The sequence below is a fragment of the Pempheris klunzingeri genome, chromosome 17 (genome assembly GCF_042242105.1).
Source record: "Pempheris klunzingeri isolate RE-2024b chromosome 17, fPemKlu1.hap1, whole genome shotgun sequence".
NCBI lineage: Eukaryota > Metazoa > Chordata > Actinopteri > Acropomatiformes > Pempheridae > Pempheris > Pempheris klunzingeri.
The window spans coordinates 19,129,620-19,143,616 of record NC_092028.1 but is presented as its reverse complement, the minus strand read 5'-3'; the positions used below and the strand labels follow the sequence as shown (position 1 = coordinate 19,143,616).

The 13,997-nt window shown below is 42.0% G+C and overlaps 1 protein-coding gene across 1 annotated transcript in view; it reads left to right on the top strand.

The window, feature by feature from the left end:
• Positions 1-1,464: 1,464 nt before the first annotated feature.
• Positions 1,465-13,997, top strand: part of kcnt2b (potassium sodium-activated channel subfamily T member 2b) — a 32,459-nt gene continuing 19,926 nt past the window's right edge. The window contains exons 1-5 of the mRNA XM_070847485.1: positions 1,465-1,553; positions 11,457-11,536; positions 12,208-12,310; positions 12,603-12,665; positions 13,527-13,575. Coding sequence (XP_070703586.1) covers positions 1,465-1,553; positions 11,457-11,536; positions 12,208-12,310; positions 12,603-12,665; positions 13,527-13,575 — 384 coding nt within the window. The remainder of the gene's footprint in view (positions 1,554-11,456; positions 11,537-12,207; positions 12,311-12,602; positions 12,666-13,526; positions 13,576-13,997) is intronic.

Genomic DNA, 13,997 nt, shown 5'->3' with positions numbered 1-13,997 from the left:
CAATAGGCAACAGTCCTGTTTGACCCTCTGAGGGGGGCTTTGTTTGGAGCTCACAGAGGTGCTGGTTTATTAAGGCACAAATGAGAATGATTAATATTAATCATTGGAAGTTAATTTGAATAACACCTGTTGTCTGTGGCTTTGAGTCAACAGTCCTCTTGAGCACCGCGTTTGAATTTCATTAGCCCCTCTGTTGTGACCACAGGCTCTACATGATTAAACCTGTGACATGTAATGAGCGGCAGGCAAGCTACTATTCAGCACAACAGTGTGGCACTTCAGTAGAAATGGTGGGTTTGGTGCATAATAGTTCACAAGTGCTTATACACTTAATTACTAGCATTACAATAAGAGCTAACTAAAATATTCATAGGGGGAATCATGCTATGGTAATGGTGACTTTGCCTTTTGTTATCTTTGAATTATAATAGCCCACACGCAGTGGAACTATTGTTGATTATTGTATTGTTTTAAGATATATTACAGGATTATGCTGCTTTTTTTTGTAAGAAGAGATGTTTTTTTTTCCTTAAATCTTCTGCTTCCACTGTGTATTTTGATTATATTTAGCTTATGGATGATTGGCCAGAGAGCAGCAGCACTCAGAGCTCAGTTTACAAGCTTACACTAAGTAAGCTGGATCTGTTCTCATGCATATTTCAGCAAGACAATTCAAATCATGTCATGTACCTCCTTAAACCGGCCCTGTGAAGATGTATGACCCCATAATGTTTCATAGAAGCCCAATTAACATAAGAAAAACAATTTCTCTCCATGCAGCAATAATAAATATGCATAAGCATCGTTTAGACTAATGACTGAGGGTGCAGGTCTCCATAAAAGTATTATGGACAGATCTGGGGATCACGTGTACATGTTTTATTGTTACTCAGAATTAGAGATGATAGTATTATGCATATAATGCACCGTGATGTTGATGGAGACTGCTATTTGTAATACTGTAGATTTTTTTTGGTGATTTTTTTCTTTTTTGTAACCGTTTCTTATTTTATTATTCCTGAAATGAAAAGTCGTCGCAACAATTCAGTGAGCTGTAGTCCCCAACGGTTGGTTACACATTTGCAGCCAGTGCGTCCATGCGTAGCTCAAGCAGGGAGGATGCTGGTGTTGAGAGAGACAACCAGTTGCTCTCCAGCTGTCACAGTAAAAGTGGAGCCTCCCCTACGCACCGACGGATGAACATCCTCGACCTGTTGCCTCGCTGGGAAGAAAAGTACAGCTACATTGTGACGGGTGCCAGAAGGGAAAGAAGTAGATTTTTCTTTGTAGGAGGGAGGTCGAAGACGATGCCATGAGGTGTATCAATGTGTGCGTTTTTGATCTTCGTTTTATATAGCAGAAGGAAGAGGAACGGAGTTGGTTTTGGGGGGTCCACCTCCTCGGCGTGGAGGTGCGGTTTGCGGTGATAACTGTCTGTGTCTCTGGGCTCTGAGGAGGAGGATCATGGTCGAACTGGAGAAGGAGGTGCTCCCGCTGCCCCCTCGGTACCGGTTCCGAGACCTGTTGCTCGGGGACTGGCAGACCGACGACAGGTAAGGATGCAGCTCCTCACATCGTTTACGCACGGCGCACTGAATCAGTTGCGCATCTGTGCGCCATGAGAGCATACATCCCCTTTGTTTAAAAAAAGTGATACTCATTTGTTTTGCCTTTGTATTTTCTGTCAGTGATTCCGTTGGTTCAGGTGAATGAATGTGTTTGAGTGTTTTCCTGCCAGCTGTGCAGCTCTGTTATTATGGATGCTGCAACAGGTCTACTGGTTGCCCTGTGTGCGCAGAGGCGACTGTTGCTAACACTGCGCATACAGTATTATCTCACTAAAAGCAATTTACTAATGAAAGCATAAGAGAAAAATACTTAAAAGAGAAAAAGAGACATTTATTAATTCTTTTCCTTTATTATCATGTCATGTAAGCGGAGCATCTTCCATGTGCATTTGAAATGCAAGAAATAAAATAAAAATATAATTTGGAGCATCAACCAGGAAGGAAATGAAATGAAAAACAAGTCAGACCTACAGCATGTTACCCTATTTATGTTGCTCCTTGTGACATAATTCCTGGGATTTACAGTGAACCATCTGCCACCTGGACAGGCAATTCCAAGTGGTTGCTCTCAGTAACTGGCAATTAACCTTTGCTTACACTCCATTTGCAGGGTAGTGAATTTGACGTGCTATATGATATTCATTGCATAATTTGGCTATTTCATTATGCTGTCTAATGGAAAACCTTAACCTCCATTTCACGCATGGTGTCTCTTGTTGCTAGGTGGAAAGGATGACCAAAACACTTGCTTGTAGACTTGAATGGCTGTCTTGAATCAGATAATTGGGCAAACTTGCTATTGGAAGCGTGGAAGAGATCAATCCAGGTCCATGGTTGCCAGGTTTCACTACAGAGACACTGCTGCATGCTGCCATAGAAGCATCCAGCATTGTCATTTTTTGAGAATAATCATACGGTTATATTGTGTATCTAAATCCCTGACCTATGAAAGGGTCAGCTTAACCCTAAAGAGGCCTGCTTACTCCGGTTGTGCTCTTCTGGCCTTCTGTAATTTGTCGGCTATTGCCCAAGGACTAATGTTTCCGAACCAGAGAGCAGTGTGACCTCAGTTACCTGATTACAGAGCTTCAGTTGCAGCTCTTGCTGCTTGTTTCATGGAAGGAACAAGAGGACTTTTTATTGTCCAGGCACCTCATCCTCTAAAAGAGGTGAGAAAAAACGAAAACAGGTGAGAACTACACAAATAATTTCACCAAATGAATGAGATGGAAACAAAATGGGTGTGTAGCGCCGCTGTGGTTATGATTAATTTGATTGGTCTGGAGGCTGCTGAGACGGTTTGAGAGGGCTGTGTGAGTGTGCAAGTGCCACGGCTGTTTTCAGGGATATCCTGCTGCTGATGACTGACTTCATGGGCTCTAGAAGGCACCAAGGTTCAAAATAAACTTTGTGTGGGCTGTGTATGTTACATTTGTTTTGCTATGTTGATTTGTCTGACTGCAAAGAAATATAGTCCCTTGTGTCTCGATGTGTGCAAGCTGTCTAAATCGTAATCCGTGTGTGCGCGCTTGTGTCTGAGCATCTGTATGCAGGAGGGAGGGGGGGGGGGGGGGAAGAGAGAGAGAGAGAGAGAGAGAGATTGACAGTGGGTCAAGATGTTGATCTCAGTGCCCAGGGAGTATTAGCTGCTATAAAATGAGCTGATTAGAGGGAAAGTGGGAGCTGTGATTGATAGTGACAGAAAGCTTAATTACGGCTGAATCACACAGAGTTTGTCTGCCGTGGTCCATTAATCTAGGAGTAGCTTTTAAGTAACAGCCCCAATGAACCAGACAATCTCAATTGGCACAGGTGCATAGATGGCTCCATACAATATGACCGCATCCCAGCATAAAAATGCTCCAACTATTCAAAATGTCACCATATGCATGCATTACTTATCTCCTTGACACATATGGTTGCACTCCGCTCAGGGAAACTATACGTTACTGAGCACTATAATCCCTCTTCTGTCACCTTCTGTGGACCTTTTCCCTGTCTTCCATACATCTGCCTCTTTTAACAGTTGCCCCCCACCCCCCCCCCCTCCTCTGTCCCTCTCTTATACATCTTAGTTCTGATTGAAGTGCCACCAATACCATTCTTCTCCCCTTTTCAAGGGCTCTTCTGTAACTCAGCGGAATACATTTGCTGTAGCAGTTCAAAGGCTCTCAGGTGAGGCAATTTTCAGCACCGACTTTTAAAGATGGGAATTGATTTAATAATTTATTTTACACACAGGGATCTCCTATCCTCCTGATTGTACTATTACTGGCAGCCATAGTGCCTCCTTTTTCTACCTCTGCCAGTGTTTGTATTTTCTAGTGGACCTGTGTCCTGGGGCACTGTAATTGGTGTGTGTGGTTTGTGTGGGCAGAGGAGTGCCCTGGCCCTCAAGTACAGATTCATGAATATTTCATGTTTTAATTTGTGTTGCTTTTGGTCTTGAAACAATTTTTGGCTCAAATATACAAAACTGCAAACATATTAGACTTTGTCTTTGACAAATCAGCACTGGCTGTATCTTTCTTTTTTTTTATAACAAACTGGAACAAACAGAAATTAAGTTTGGCTCGATTTTCTCAAGCCTTCTCTCACAGACATTTTGAACAGGATGTGCTGCTAAAAGTTTATTTACAGCTGCCCATTATCTTTATCTTTGTGGTTCCCATTATCCACAACCTTAATCAAGGTTGTGCTTGATAATTGGTCAGTAAGTGAATGCATGTCCTGCTGTCTCAGAAATGTGTCAAGGACAGACACTTTAATGATACTGTTCGAATTACACCGACACCATTTATATTTTCTGACAGTGAGTCGGAGGCTTCTGCTTTGAGGAAATGCCAGATGACTAAACAATCAAATGCAGATTTTTTTGCAGGCTGGTGATAAGGATGTTGCCACTTAAAGAATCTGTCTGGTTTTGATATCTGAGCATGAATTATTTTTTTTGCTGTTTAGCATTAGGTCAGAGTCACTCAACCAAATGCTCCCATCCTCCTATCCTTAGCACTTTTCATTGACAAAATTTATATTTCAAAGATTCCCAAATGATTTGGTTTAATATATAGCAATAACATTGTCTCAGCACTGCAAAACAATACACCATTGTTCTTGTAGTTCATGGCGTGTTCATAACAGCCTGTAAACACACATATGACTCCCAGCACAGCTCCGCTTATGTGTAATTTGTATGAAGTGAAGTGAAAGACAACAGAGTCTCCAGTGCTCCACAATAGAAAGACTCAGCGGGAGCTTTCCTGAGAGTCCAGGATTATCATACAAATGACAGCCTTTTGTCCTTAGAATAATCTTTTATTGGCTGTCGCCTCCACATCTTCTCTCACTCAATCTCTGCCTCAGTCTGTTCTCCTCCATCCTTTCTCCCCATGCTCCTACTCTCATTGCTCCCCCCTTAATTTTTCCAGTCAAACCCTAATCTATCTAAGGCCAGTGTAGAGCATGATCCATCAATATCGTCAATGTTCAAACCAGTTTTACCATGCTCTGACTTCACTGTAAGGTCCAGTGTCCTATAGTGAGCCTTTCAGAGCTCGTGTAAGTTGCAGTCACATTATCTATAACTGATAGCCATCTCTGTCAGGAATTGTAGAATCACGGATGTATCATGTATCACGTCTGGCATGAACGGAGATTCTTAGCAAAACGAATGTCTTGGATGATGAGACGAGTCACTCTGTGAAAAGGTGTTTTTATCAGATTTGAGGCTGAGTGAGAGAAAAGGGGTAATGAGGGCGCATGCAGACCTCACAACGTCTTTCATGACTGGTGTGCATGTCCCCACAGCCTCAAAATTCTGCCAGTAAACAGCTAGAGTCAAGTTAACTCAGAAACGCCTGTTTGCTAATGGAAATTAATTGGAGGAGTGTGCATAATCAATGGGAAGCTGGGGGCCTAGAGTCTGGTAGGCTAATGAAAACAAAGCATTGGAACTGAAGAATATCCCTTCCTATTAATTAGAAAAAAGCCTCTAAAAACAACTTCCTAATTAATATTGGCCGAGAGGAAAGGTTGCCAGAAGGCCTGAACATTGAAGATAAGTCAGTTTGAGAACAACTGAGAGGGTGTGGTGGGAGTATTGAGTGTTCAGATATAGTCTGAGCATGATCCTGCTGCAAAGAACTCAATGTCTCACATACTGGATTTATGTTAAGCTTTATGCATTTTCATTGTTACCACTGGCGAGAAATAGCCCAACACTGAGGAGACAACAGTGCAGGGTGCAGTCCCTGGTGGTCACCTACGCTCATGGTCCTTTTATTTTTAGAGCTTTTTTTGCCACCACTAAGATGGATATTGAATTCCCTAATCAGCCTTTCGGTTAGACAAGCACTGTCAACACTTAAGAGCCTTCCTGCTGTGGATACTAACACAGCCATGGGGCTGACTAGCATGTGCTTGAGTACTTCTGGGCTCTAGCGGTGTTCGACGTCGCTGGAAGGCCCCGTGGCATTAGAGTGAGGGCAGGGAGCTGCTGTGCCACGCTGTTGTGGGGATCACAAACACAGCTGCCCACTGATCGCAACTCCCTTATTCCCAAACTGTGTTAGCTTAATACACCTCAGGACTTTCAAATCCAAGCAGCCGCAGAGACACCAGGGACAGGCAATGAAGATGATTCTGCTCATGTTTCCCTCCTTTTGTGTCGCACATGTCATCTACAAAGCGGTGATTTGGAGATGACTTTGAAACAGATCGATATCACGTTGATTTGATCAAATGTTAAATGTCTGAGCACGTCTGAGAATAATGTAATCTGAAGGTACAGGGCGATAGGATTTCATTGGATGGATTTTAATAGAGTTGTGCATCAATTTAAGCCATATTTTGTTTCACGATAGAGGGACGAATGATTTGTGTCTTCCATAAGCAAATCGGAGACCCACGTAGTGCTTTTCTGCGTGACTACATGAATGTATCAACAGATTCCCCCTGCAAGAACCGAATGGTGACTGATCGTTTCAGGAAAGGATGAGACAAGGCTGGTTTATGTCAAGGGAGCAGGGGGAAGGAATGGCTAGAGCACTTCCACTGATGATGTATGGAAAGTTTCAATCTATGGGAACCCAGGGGTTGTTCAGGAAATGGCTCTGAATAAAGGCTGCAGTGCAAGCTCACTTACTGTCAGTATACTGTGGAATACATTACACATTGCTTGTAAAGGGTGGTTGTCACATAATGTGCTCTTCCCAGGCAAGTAGGGTAGAGAGAGTGACTGCTGTATGTGCTATGTACATATACACAGTGGATAAAATTCACTAAATTGCCAAATGGTTGATTTTCTCCCTGAGTTATACACTGATGAAAAGACAAGGAGAGAAAGAGAGTCTTTAAAGGTCTCACTTATCATTAAGTTATTGTTAAGAGAGCACTTGCTTGTTTCATTCCAGTGTTAAAATCAATTTTGTGGCAACAATGAGTGGTATTAAAAAGATCTATCATTCTTTTCATCTAATTCTTCGGTCAGCATGAACTTGTGCATTGTCTGCGTTAAATGAAGAATTTGCCTTTTAGCACAAGAAGGGGATCTTTCTTTAGTGGGGATATGTACACATAATCTCATTTCTTTTGCTTCTTTATTTCTCTCCACCTGCCAATCACACAATGTGTGTGATGGTCGTGTATCTGGGTCAGGGACAAGCTGTGCTGTTGACCATTGGTTGGATGAAGTAGAGTACACCTTGCCTCTGTTAAGCTGTTAGAGCAGCCCCATGGTGATGTGCAATTTATTTGCCTCTTGTCGTCCCATTGAATTTCTCCTGCCCTCATTTGTAGTCTGTGTATATTATTATTGTGTGTCTTTGTCTACTTGTTCCAGTCTTTGCTCTTTTAGCTGTGTCCTCTTTTCTCTGAGGATCCCCTATTCATCACCTATTCATCCGAAGCAATACAATATGTTGAGTGTTAAACTTCAAACTGGTTCAAGGCTGTAAGCATTTCTCCGTAGAGTGTTTCTTCCAATCGATGGGAGCAGCTTCTGTAAAAATAACATTTCCTCTGGTGCGCTGATGTCAGTCACCTTTTATAGGTTAAGCATATTTTTGATCATCTTACCTTTTGTAATCTGTTCATCTTAGAAAGATTTTTGAAATAAATGCCAGCAAAGTCATTTGTCTCTACCAGAATTTGTAATGAAATTTCTGATAGATTTTTTTCTTTTAATTATGAGAATTTCAATTCACCCCGTCTCTTTGCTTACAGCATTTTTCAATATTTTTTTATGGATTTATTTATTCCTCAAGCATAGTCCATTGAATATCCATGAATTTCCATTTCTGCTTGTTTTCCATTATGGAAACAGAATAATGTTTGACATTTTCCCCACATAGTTACCTTATTTTGTATTTTTCTACTTGGCTGGTATGAATTCTATTTCTGAGTTGTGTGTGGAGGTTGTGATGAGCCAGTTCTGTGCTGTTGTGCATGTATAGATTTGGGTTTCTTTAGTCTCTTCCACTGTGTCATTAGTTGGCCAGTGCTGTGTCATTATGGAGCACAGGCATGGGTGGAAGCAGCAGGAGAACAAGGTTCAGCTCTCTCTCTATCTCTCTTGCAAAGATCCTCCTCCGCATGTCCCCCTCTGTCTTTCTGTCCATCTGTCTGTGTCTATTTATCCGTCTGTATTTTTGTCTGCTATCTCTCTCTTTCTCCCTCTCTGTTTCACACATTAACTCTCAGAGTGTACAATGCAAATGCTGAAATGCTAATTCTCTCCCCAGGCTCCAGTCTGAAATGTTATGCCATGCCCCTTTGCTTCCCGTTCGCTTGTTTCCAGCTGTTAAAGCTGCTGTTTTTTTTTTTCTCTATTAAAGCCCAGGAAATGATCTTAGATACCGGACTCAAGATAATGTGTTTAATAAACCAGTGTTTTGAATGAAGAGCCGAGCAGAGAGAAAGAGAGGGGGACATCTTTGGGAGTTCTCTATACATGGTATACGGTATACTGAAATGGCTGTTCCTTAATCCAGCATCAGTTTCCCGAAGCACTTTTTCTCAATTATCTGATAATTTATCTTCCCTGTACTTTTTGGAAGGCCTTGGGGGCTGATATGTGGCTATTGCCCAGGGGTGCCACCGTGATGTGCTTGTGTGTCTTTTGTTTTGAAATAATGCTCTTTATGAGTTTTTAATGTGTTTTTCTCCCCCATCCTCCTCTGAGATTAAAGATCCCGACTCTCAATCTATCCCACAGCTTAACTCTTTATTGGGCTATATTTCCACTTTACTTTTCATCCTCTGTTGTACACTCAAGTGGAAAATCTCTCACTTAGAGAAACACATCAAGGGCAAAATGACCTCTGAAATGATCTTCTTCTCCTTGGTACCTATCACAGTGTCTTCTCACAGTCTGAAGAGGCTCTCAGGACTTTGATGAATGAAGAAAAACACAGATGGCTGGATTTAGGAATGTATGTTACCTTAAGTATCTTAAGACAATAACAAGCAGGCAATATGAGACAGAAGATTTGGCAAAGGATAGAAAAACTCTGTCATGGTCAGATGTGGGGGTGCAGTCCCTAATGGATGTGGTTGTAAAAGAGAGGACATTAGCTTGAGGGAAAGCGAACATTAAAGCTTTCACCATTTTGGTTTGTTATGATGATGATAACCTGAAACTTGTCACAGTGGAGCTGTTGAGAAGATTGCAACGCTCATGCAACGATCTCATCAGTGCCAACAGGATTTAGCTGTGGAAAATCTACTAAATGAGCATGTAGTTTCAGATGTGTGATTGAACACAGTGTGGCTGTAGCTGTATGTGAAGTTTTAATGTGTACATCATCATTGTAAGAAATAGATACTTATTTGGATTAGTTTACTTAATAAATATGTGAAATAATAGTTTCTATGTATGACATAAAAATTACTACTCTAGTTAAGTGCGAAATGAGTGCTTTATCGCCGCCAGCATTTTCACTGGCAGTAGTCTGGCCTTGCATTGAATGTAAAGATTTTTCCACTAATATCTTTGGAAATTCAATAGCAATTTATAATCTCATGTTTCTTATCTCAGGCAGGAGAAAGCAATATCCTGATTGCTTCTGCCTGCTTTGAAGTATTAGCTGTCTGAACTTTTCCAGACCTTTGTTCACAGGATGCAAAATTATTATGCAGCATGGAAACATGATCACTAGTGCTGCTATTACTCACTGTTCAGTCTTTAACTGTTTAATTCAAGTGTGAACCATTTGTAATCACTCAAATTTCTGATTATGACCCATTGGAAAATCTCTCTGATTGGCACAGTTTCATTAATGTTACATACTAATAACACAAGGCCATCACATGTTTCCCAATTCAAATTTTTATAATGGTTGAGTTGGCTAATAGTATTTGCTGTAGGAACCGGTGATAATGGTTCCCTGTACTTATTGCCACCATGGTATTGACTGTTTGATTGCTCTGTGCATGAAATAACTCATGCAGTCATGTGGTCGATTAGCTCACCACAACTCACCACACACACACAGACGCTATTCACAGAATACTGTCTGTGAGTGCAAATACTGCAGGGCATCCCATCTCTCCTGCACTTTCCACAAAGTCATTTTCTAATCAAAAGGTGCAATTACACACCTCTGGGCTTTTGAGAGCCTGGGGAGTTGTGTGTATCTGCATGTTTCCTCTGTTTTCCCTCATGTGTGCAAAAGCCTTATTGTTAGCAGGCTGCTCGGAGCGAGGGGAGCTGCCACCAAGTTGGAAAAGGCTATCGGCTCAGATGGCTGAACACACTTCACAAGTATGTTTGCTCACATCTGCTCACGTGAGAGCGAGGGAAAAGACAACGAAACCCATGTTTCCATAGTAACAAGGAGGAAAGTTACCCCCCGTCCCCAAAATGTTGCTTGTAAAGTGTGAGGTTGGGTTCGGTCTGTGTGTGTCTGACCATGTGGGGTGCTGGTATAGCGTCACTCTGGAACCCTGGGAAGAAACCCCCCACCACCCCCCACCCCACCCTCTCTTCCTCTTCCTGCATACAGGAGAATAGATTGCCGTTGTTCTGCCTCTCTTTCATCTGTCTGTGTTTTGTGAGGAGACCACCAGTGAGCCGGGCCTGGCGTTTTTCATCCTCGGCCTGAGTCATCCACTCTTCCCTCCATAGGATGAAAGGGGAGCTACTGAGAATTCTCCCCTGAGGTGGTCAGACAGGAAATACAGTCACCTTCAGTCTGTCTGATTATGTCTCTGTGCACATATAACAGATGTGTGAAGAGCGTCTCTTTGTCGTTTTCATCAAGTCTCTTCATGTCATATGGGCCCGTGAATGGGCTTAATAACCCCAATGACCTGGTTGCAGGTGTGTTTTTTTTTTTATTTTTAGGCTTGTGCATTTACAGTAAGGTGTGTGCGTGAGAGAGCGGTAGTGTGTGTCCCTCTAACAGGAGGGTGCCAGAATGGAAAGGGAGAAAGAGCAGTAATTATGGCCTCCCATGTTCAGCAGAAACATCAGAGGGAAGTAATTTGTTGCTCTATATTTAATCAGTGGAGATAACGAGACTGACTGCAGCTGTCTGGGCCTATGGGCAGGCGGACAAGCAGGAACACCATTTCCTCCAAAACCCATTAGTCTTTAATGCAGCCAGACACAGTGTCTTATTTCCATACTTTTGAGTATTCAAATAATCATTATCGCCCTTTCTATCTCAAATTTGTTGAATAGTTTTCTTCCTCACCTTTATTCTGTTCCCTTTTATCTCCCAGCCTTCCACTTGTTTTCTCCATTCTTCCTTCTGTCTCTTGACTTGACTCCATAAAAGTATTTCATCTCTCCACTCACCTGCAACGCCTCCTGTGTATATTTCCTCATTTTTCTCTCTCTCTCTCTCTCTCTCTCTGTCTCTGCCCATCTCTCCATCTCTCTCGTAGGGTGCAGGTAGAGTTCTATGTGAATGAGAACACTTTCAAGGAGCGCCTCAAGCTGTTCTTCATCAAAAACCAAAGATCCAGTGAGTTGCCTTCGTTCGAAACACACCTTGTCTGTCTGTAATTAATTGGGTGAAATTCCTGTCTGCTGCCTGTTTTGCCTGAGTTGCTCTTATATTTTCGTTTGAAGAGGCGTGTTTACAGTTATTCACTTTGTCTATGTTTGTATAAAGTCATTAAAATGTTTATTCATAAAACCTTAATTTGAAACAGGAGTATATCTCAGGCCTGTTTGGATATAACAAATAACTATAGCCTTTATTCCTTTTTATTAAGGGGTTGCATAACATGCTGTAATAGTAATATAGACTGGGATGTAAGGGATACAAGATAAACTCTCAGCAGGCAAGATAAAATACTGAATACATTTTCTGCTTCATTAAGCCAACTATTGTCAGTCAACTGCGGTTGCACATGTTTTATTGAAAAGATGAATTGTTAAGATGATAAATGCCTTATGAGCTTCTAGTGCTTCCCTAGAGCTATTTTGTTTTTTGTTTTTATGTTTGTGTTTTGTCTTCTAAAACCTTTATTCCAGTTTATTTGTACCTTAGGTGCACACAACACACTATTTCAAAGAATCCTACAGAGCTTTATCAGATATATATTTATAAATCATGCAGGAAGAATATTAAAAAATCTATTCAAAATTAAAATGTATTTTTAATGACTTTAATGTCTTTTTGCATTGCAGGTCTGCGAGTGCGAATGTTTAACTTTGCTCTGAAAGTGCTGAGCTGCCTCCTCTACATTGTCAGAGTCCTATTGGACAACCCGCAAGACGAAAAACAGGACTGGTGAGAGAAATGGTGATAACAGGGGCTTAATGAGGTGAAACAAAGTCTCTGAGTGTGGAGGCCTGATAGCAGGAACAAGTGCATCAGGTCAATAGAGGAGATAAGGGTGTGCATAGAGTGTCCTGTAAATGGATGTGAGACGGTGGTGGGAGAAGAGAGGGGGTGGAGATGCAATCAGGAAAGTAAACTGATATTTGGACTGAGCTGAGGGTCACTCCAGTTTTGCTGAGAGCTGAAGCCTGACAAGAAATCATTTTCATTGTCGTTTTTGTCTTTTTTTTCCCCCCTGCAGCGTGAGCGGAGCAAACTGTACCAAACAAAACGCATCATCCCGTCCCTGGAGTGAGTTTGACTGGTAAGCATGTGAGTCTCTAATTAGGAGAGGCAGCTTCAGCCTGTAGACAAGAACCTTGAAACAACACACCTTTGAGGACCAGCATCTTAAATACAGGCCCACTGTTCGGAAGCATATAACACAATCAATGCAACTTCACGTAACTGATGCAATTCATAGAGCTGATATTGAGCATTACGATCAACATTCATTTGTCACAATCCAACTGTATGGATTACCTGTCAGCATGATATGTATGTAGCGCCTGTGCAGCCTAATCAACAGCGATCTAGTGGAGATAAAGTGTGTAATTTACAACAGTAGAGAGAGGGAGAGAAACCAGGAAGTGTACATGGACCTGTGGCTATGCCAAGTCTCCTGCTCAGGGACCTATTGATCTAATTGGTGGCTGGTGACACTGGCTAAGCTCTGGCTCCACATGAATAAGGAGCCTGACAGAGTGAGCTCAGGGAAGGGATGGGCCGCCTCCTGCTCCAGGCAGCAGAATCGAAGGAGCAAATCAGAGTGTGGGCAGGCAAGCAGCCATGATAAGCCCCAGGGTGTCTTTTGAGGGGGAAAAAACGCCTTTCTCTGACAATAAGGCTGTAAATTTCCATTTGACTGTGTGAAAATTACTTTTCTCCTACAATATGAGCACATTGGCAGCTGTGCACTCCACTGTTGTTCAGTTGTAAACATCATAATTAAATTTAATGTTGTGACATGAGCTGTTTTCATGGTCCCTCTTGAGAGTCATTGTGTTGGGCAGAGAATAATTTCAAAATGTTGTCAATCTTAGTGGCCTCTGTCTAATTTTAGTCTTTTTTTTTGCCACGTTTCTCCCCTCTGCTGTCTGTTCTCTTCTTTTCTTCCACCCTGTAGGAAACTGATCATCTCGGTGGAAAGACCTCTACCGCTGTGGGCACTGCAGGTCAGATAGATCAGTGCAGTCCTGTGTGCACAAGGCTTTAGTCTGTTTACACACATATACTTGAATGCACTCACTCACAGATGCACATAATTCCTGCATTTTGCTTTTTTTGGTTTGTCAGTGTTTAATTTATGTAACATGATTACAGGGCAGAAATACATGAAACCAGATAATTTTACCTGACATGAGTATTTATACTTATAGTATGATTGCACACTCATATATGAACACAGACAGACACTAGACCGTCTCTTGCTTCACTTAAACCTGTTCCCTCCGAAGCTCAATCATCAGCACGCCTACTGATTCCACCCACGCTCTCCTCTTCCATCTCTACGACTCCTAATTTTTCTCTGCTCTGGTCTCCCTCCAACTATCTCCACTCCTCTCTGAGTCTGCTCTTCCTTTTTGTCTGCATCTCT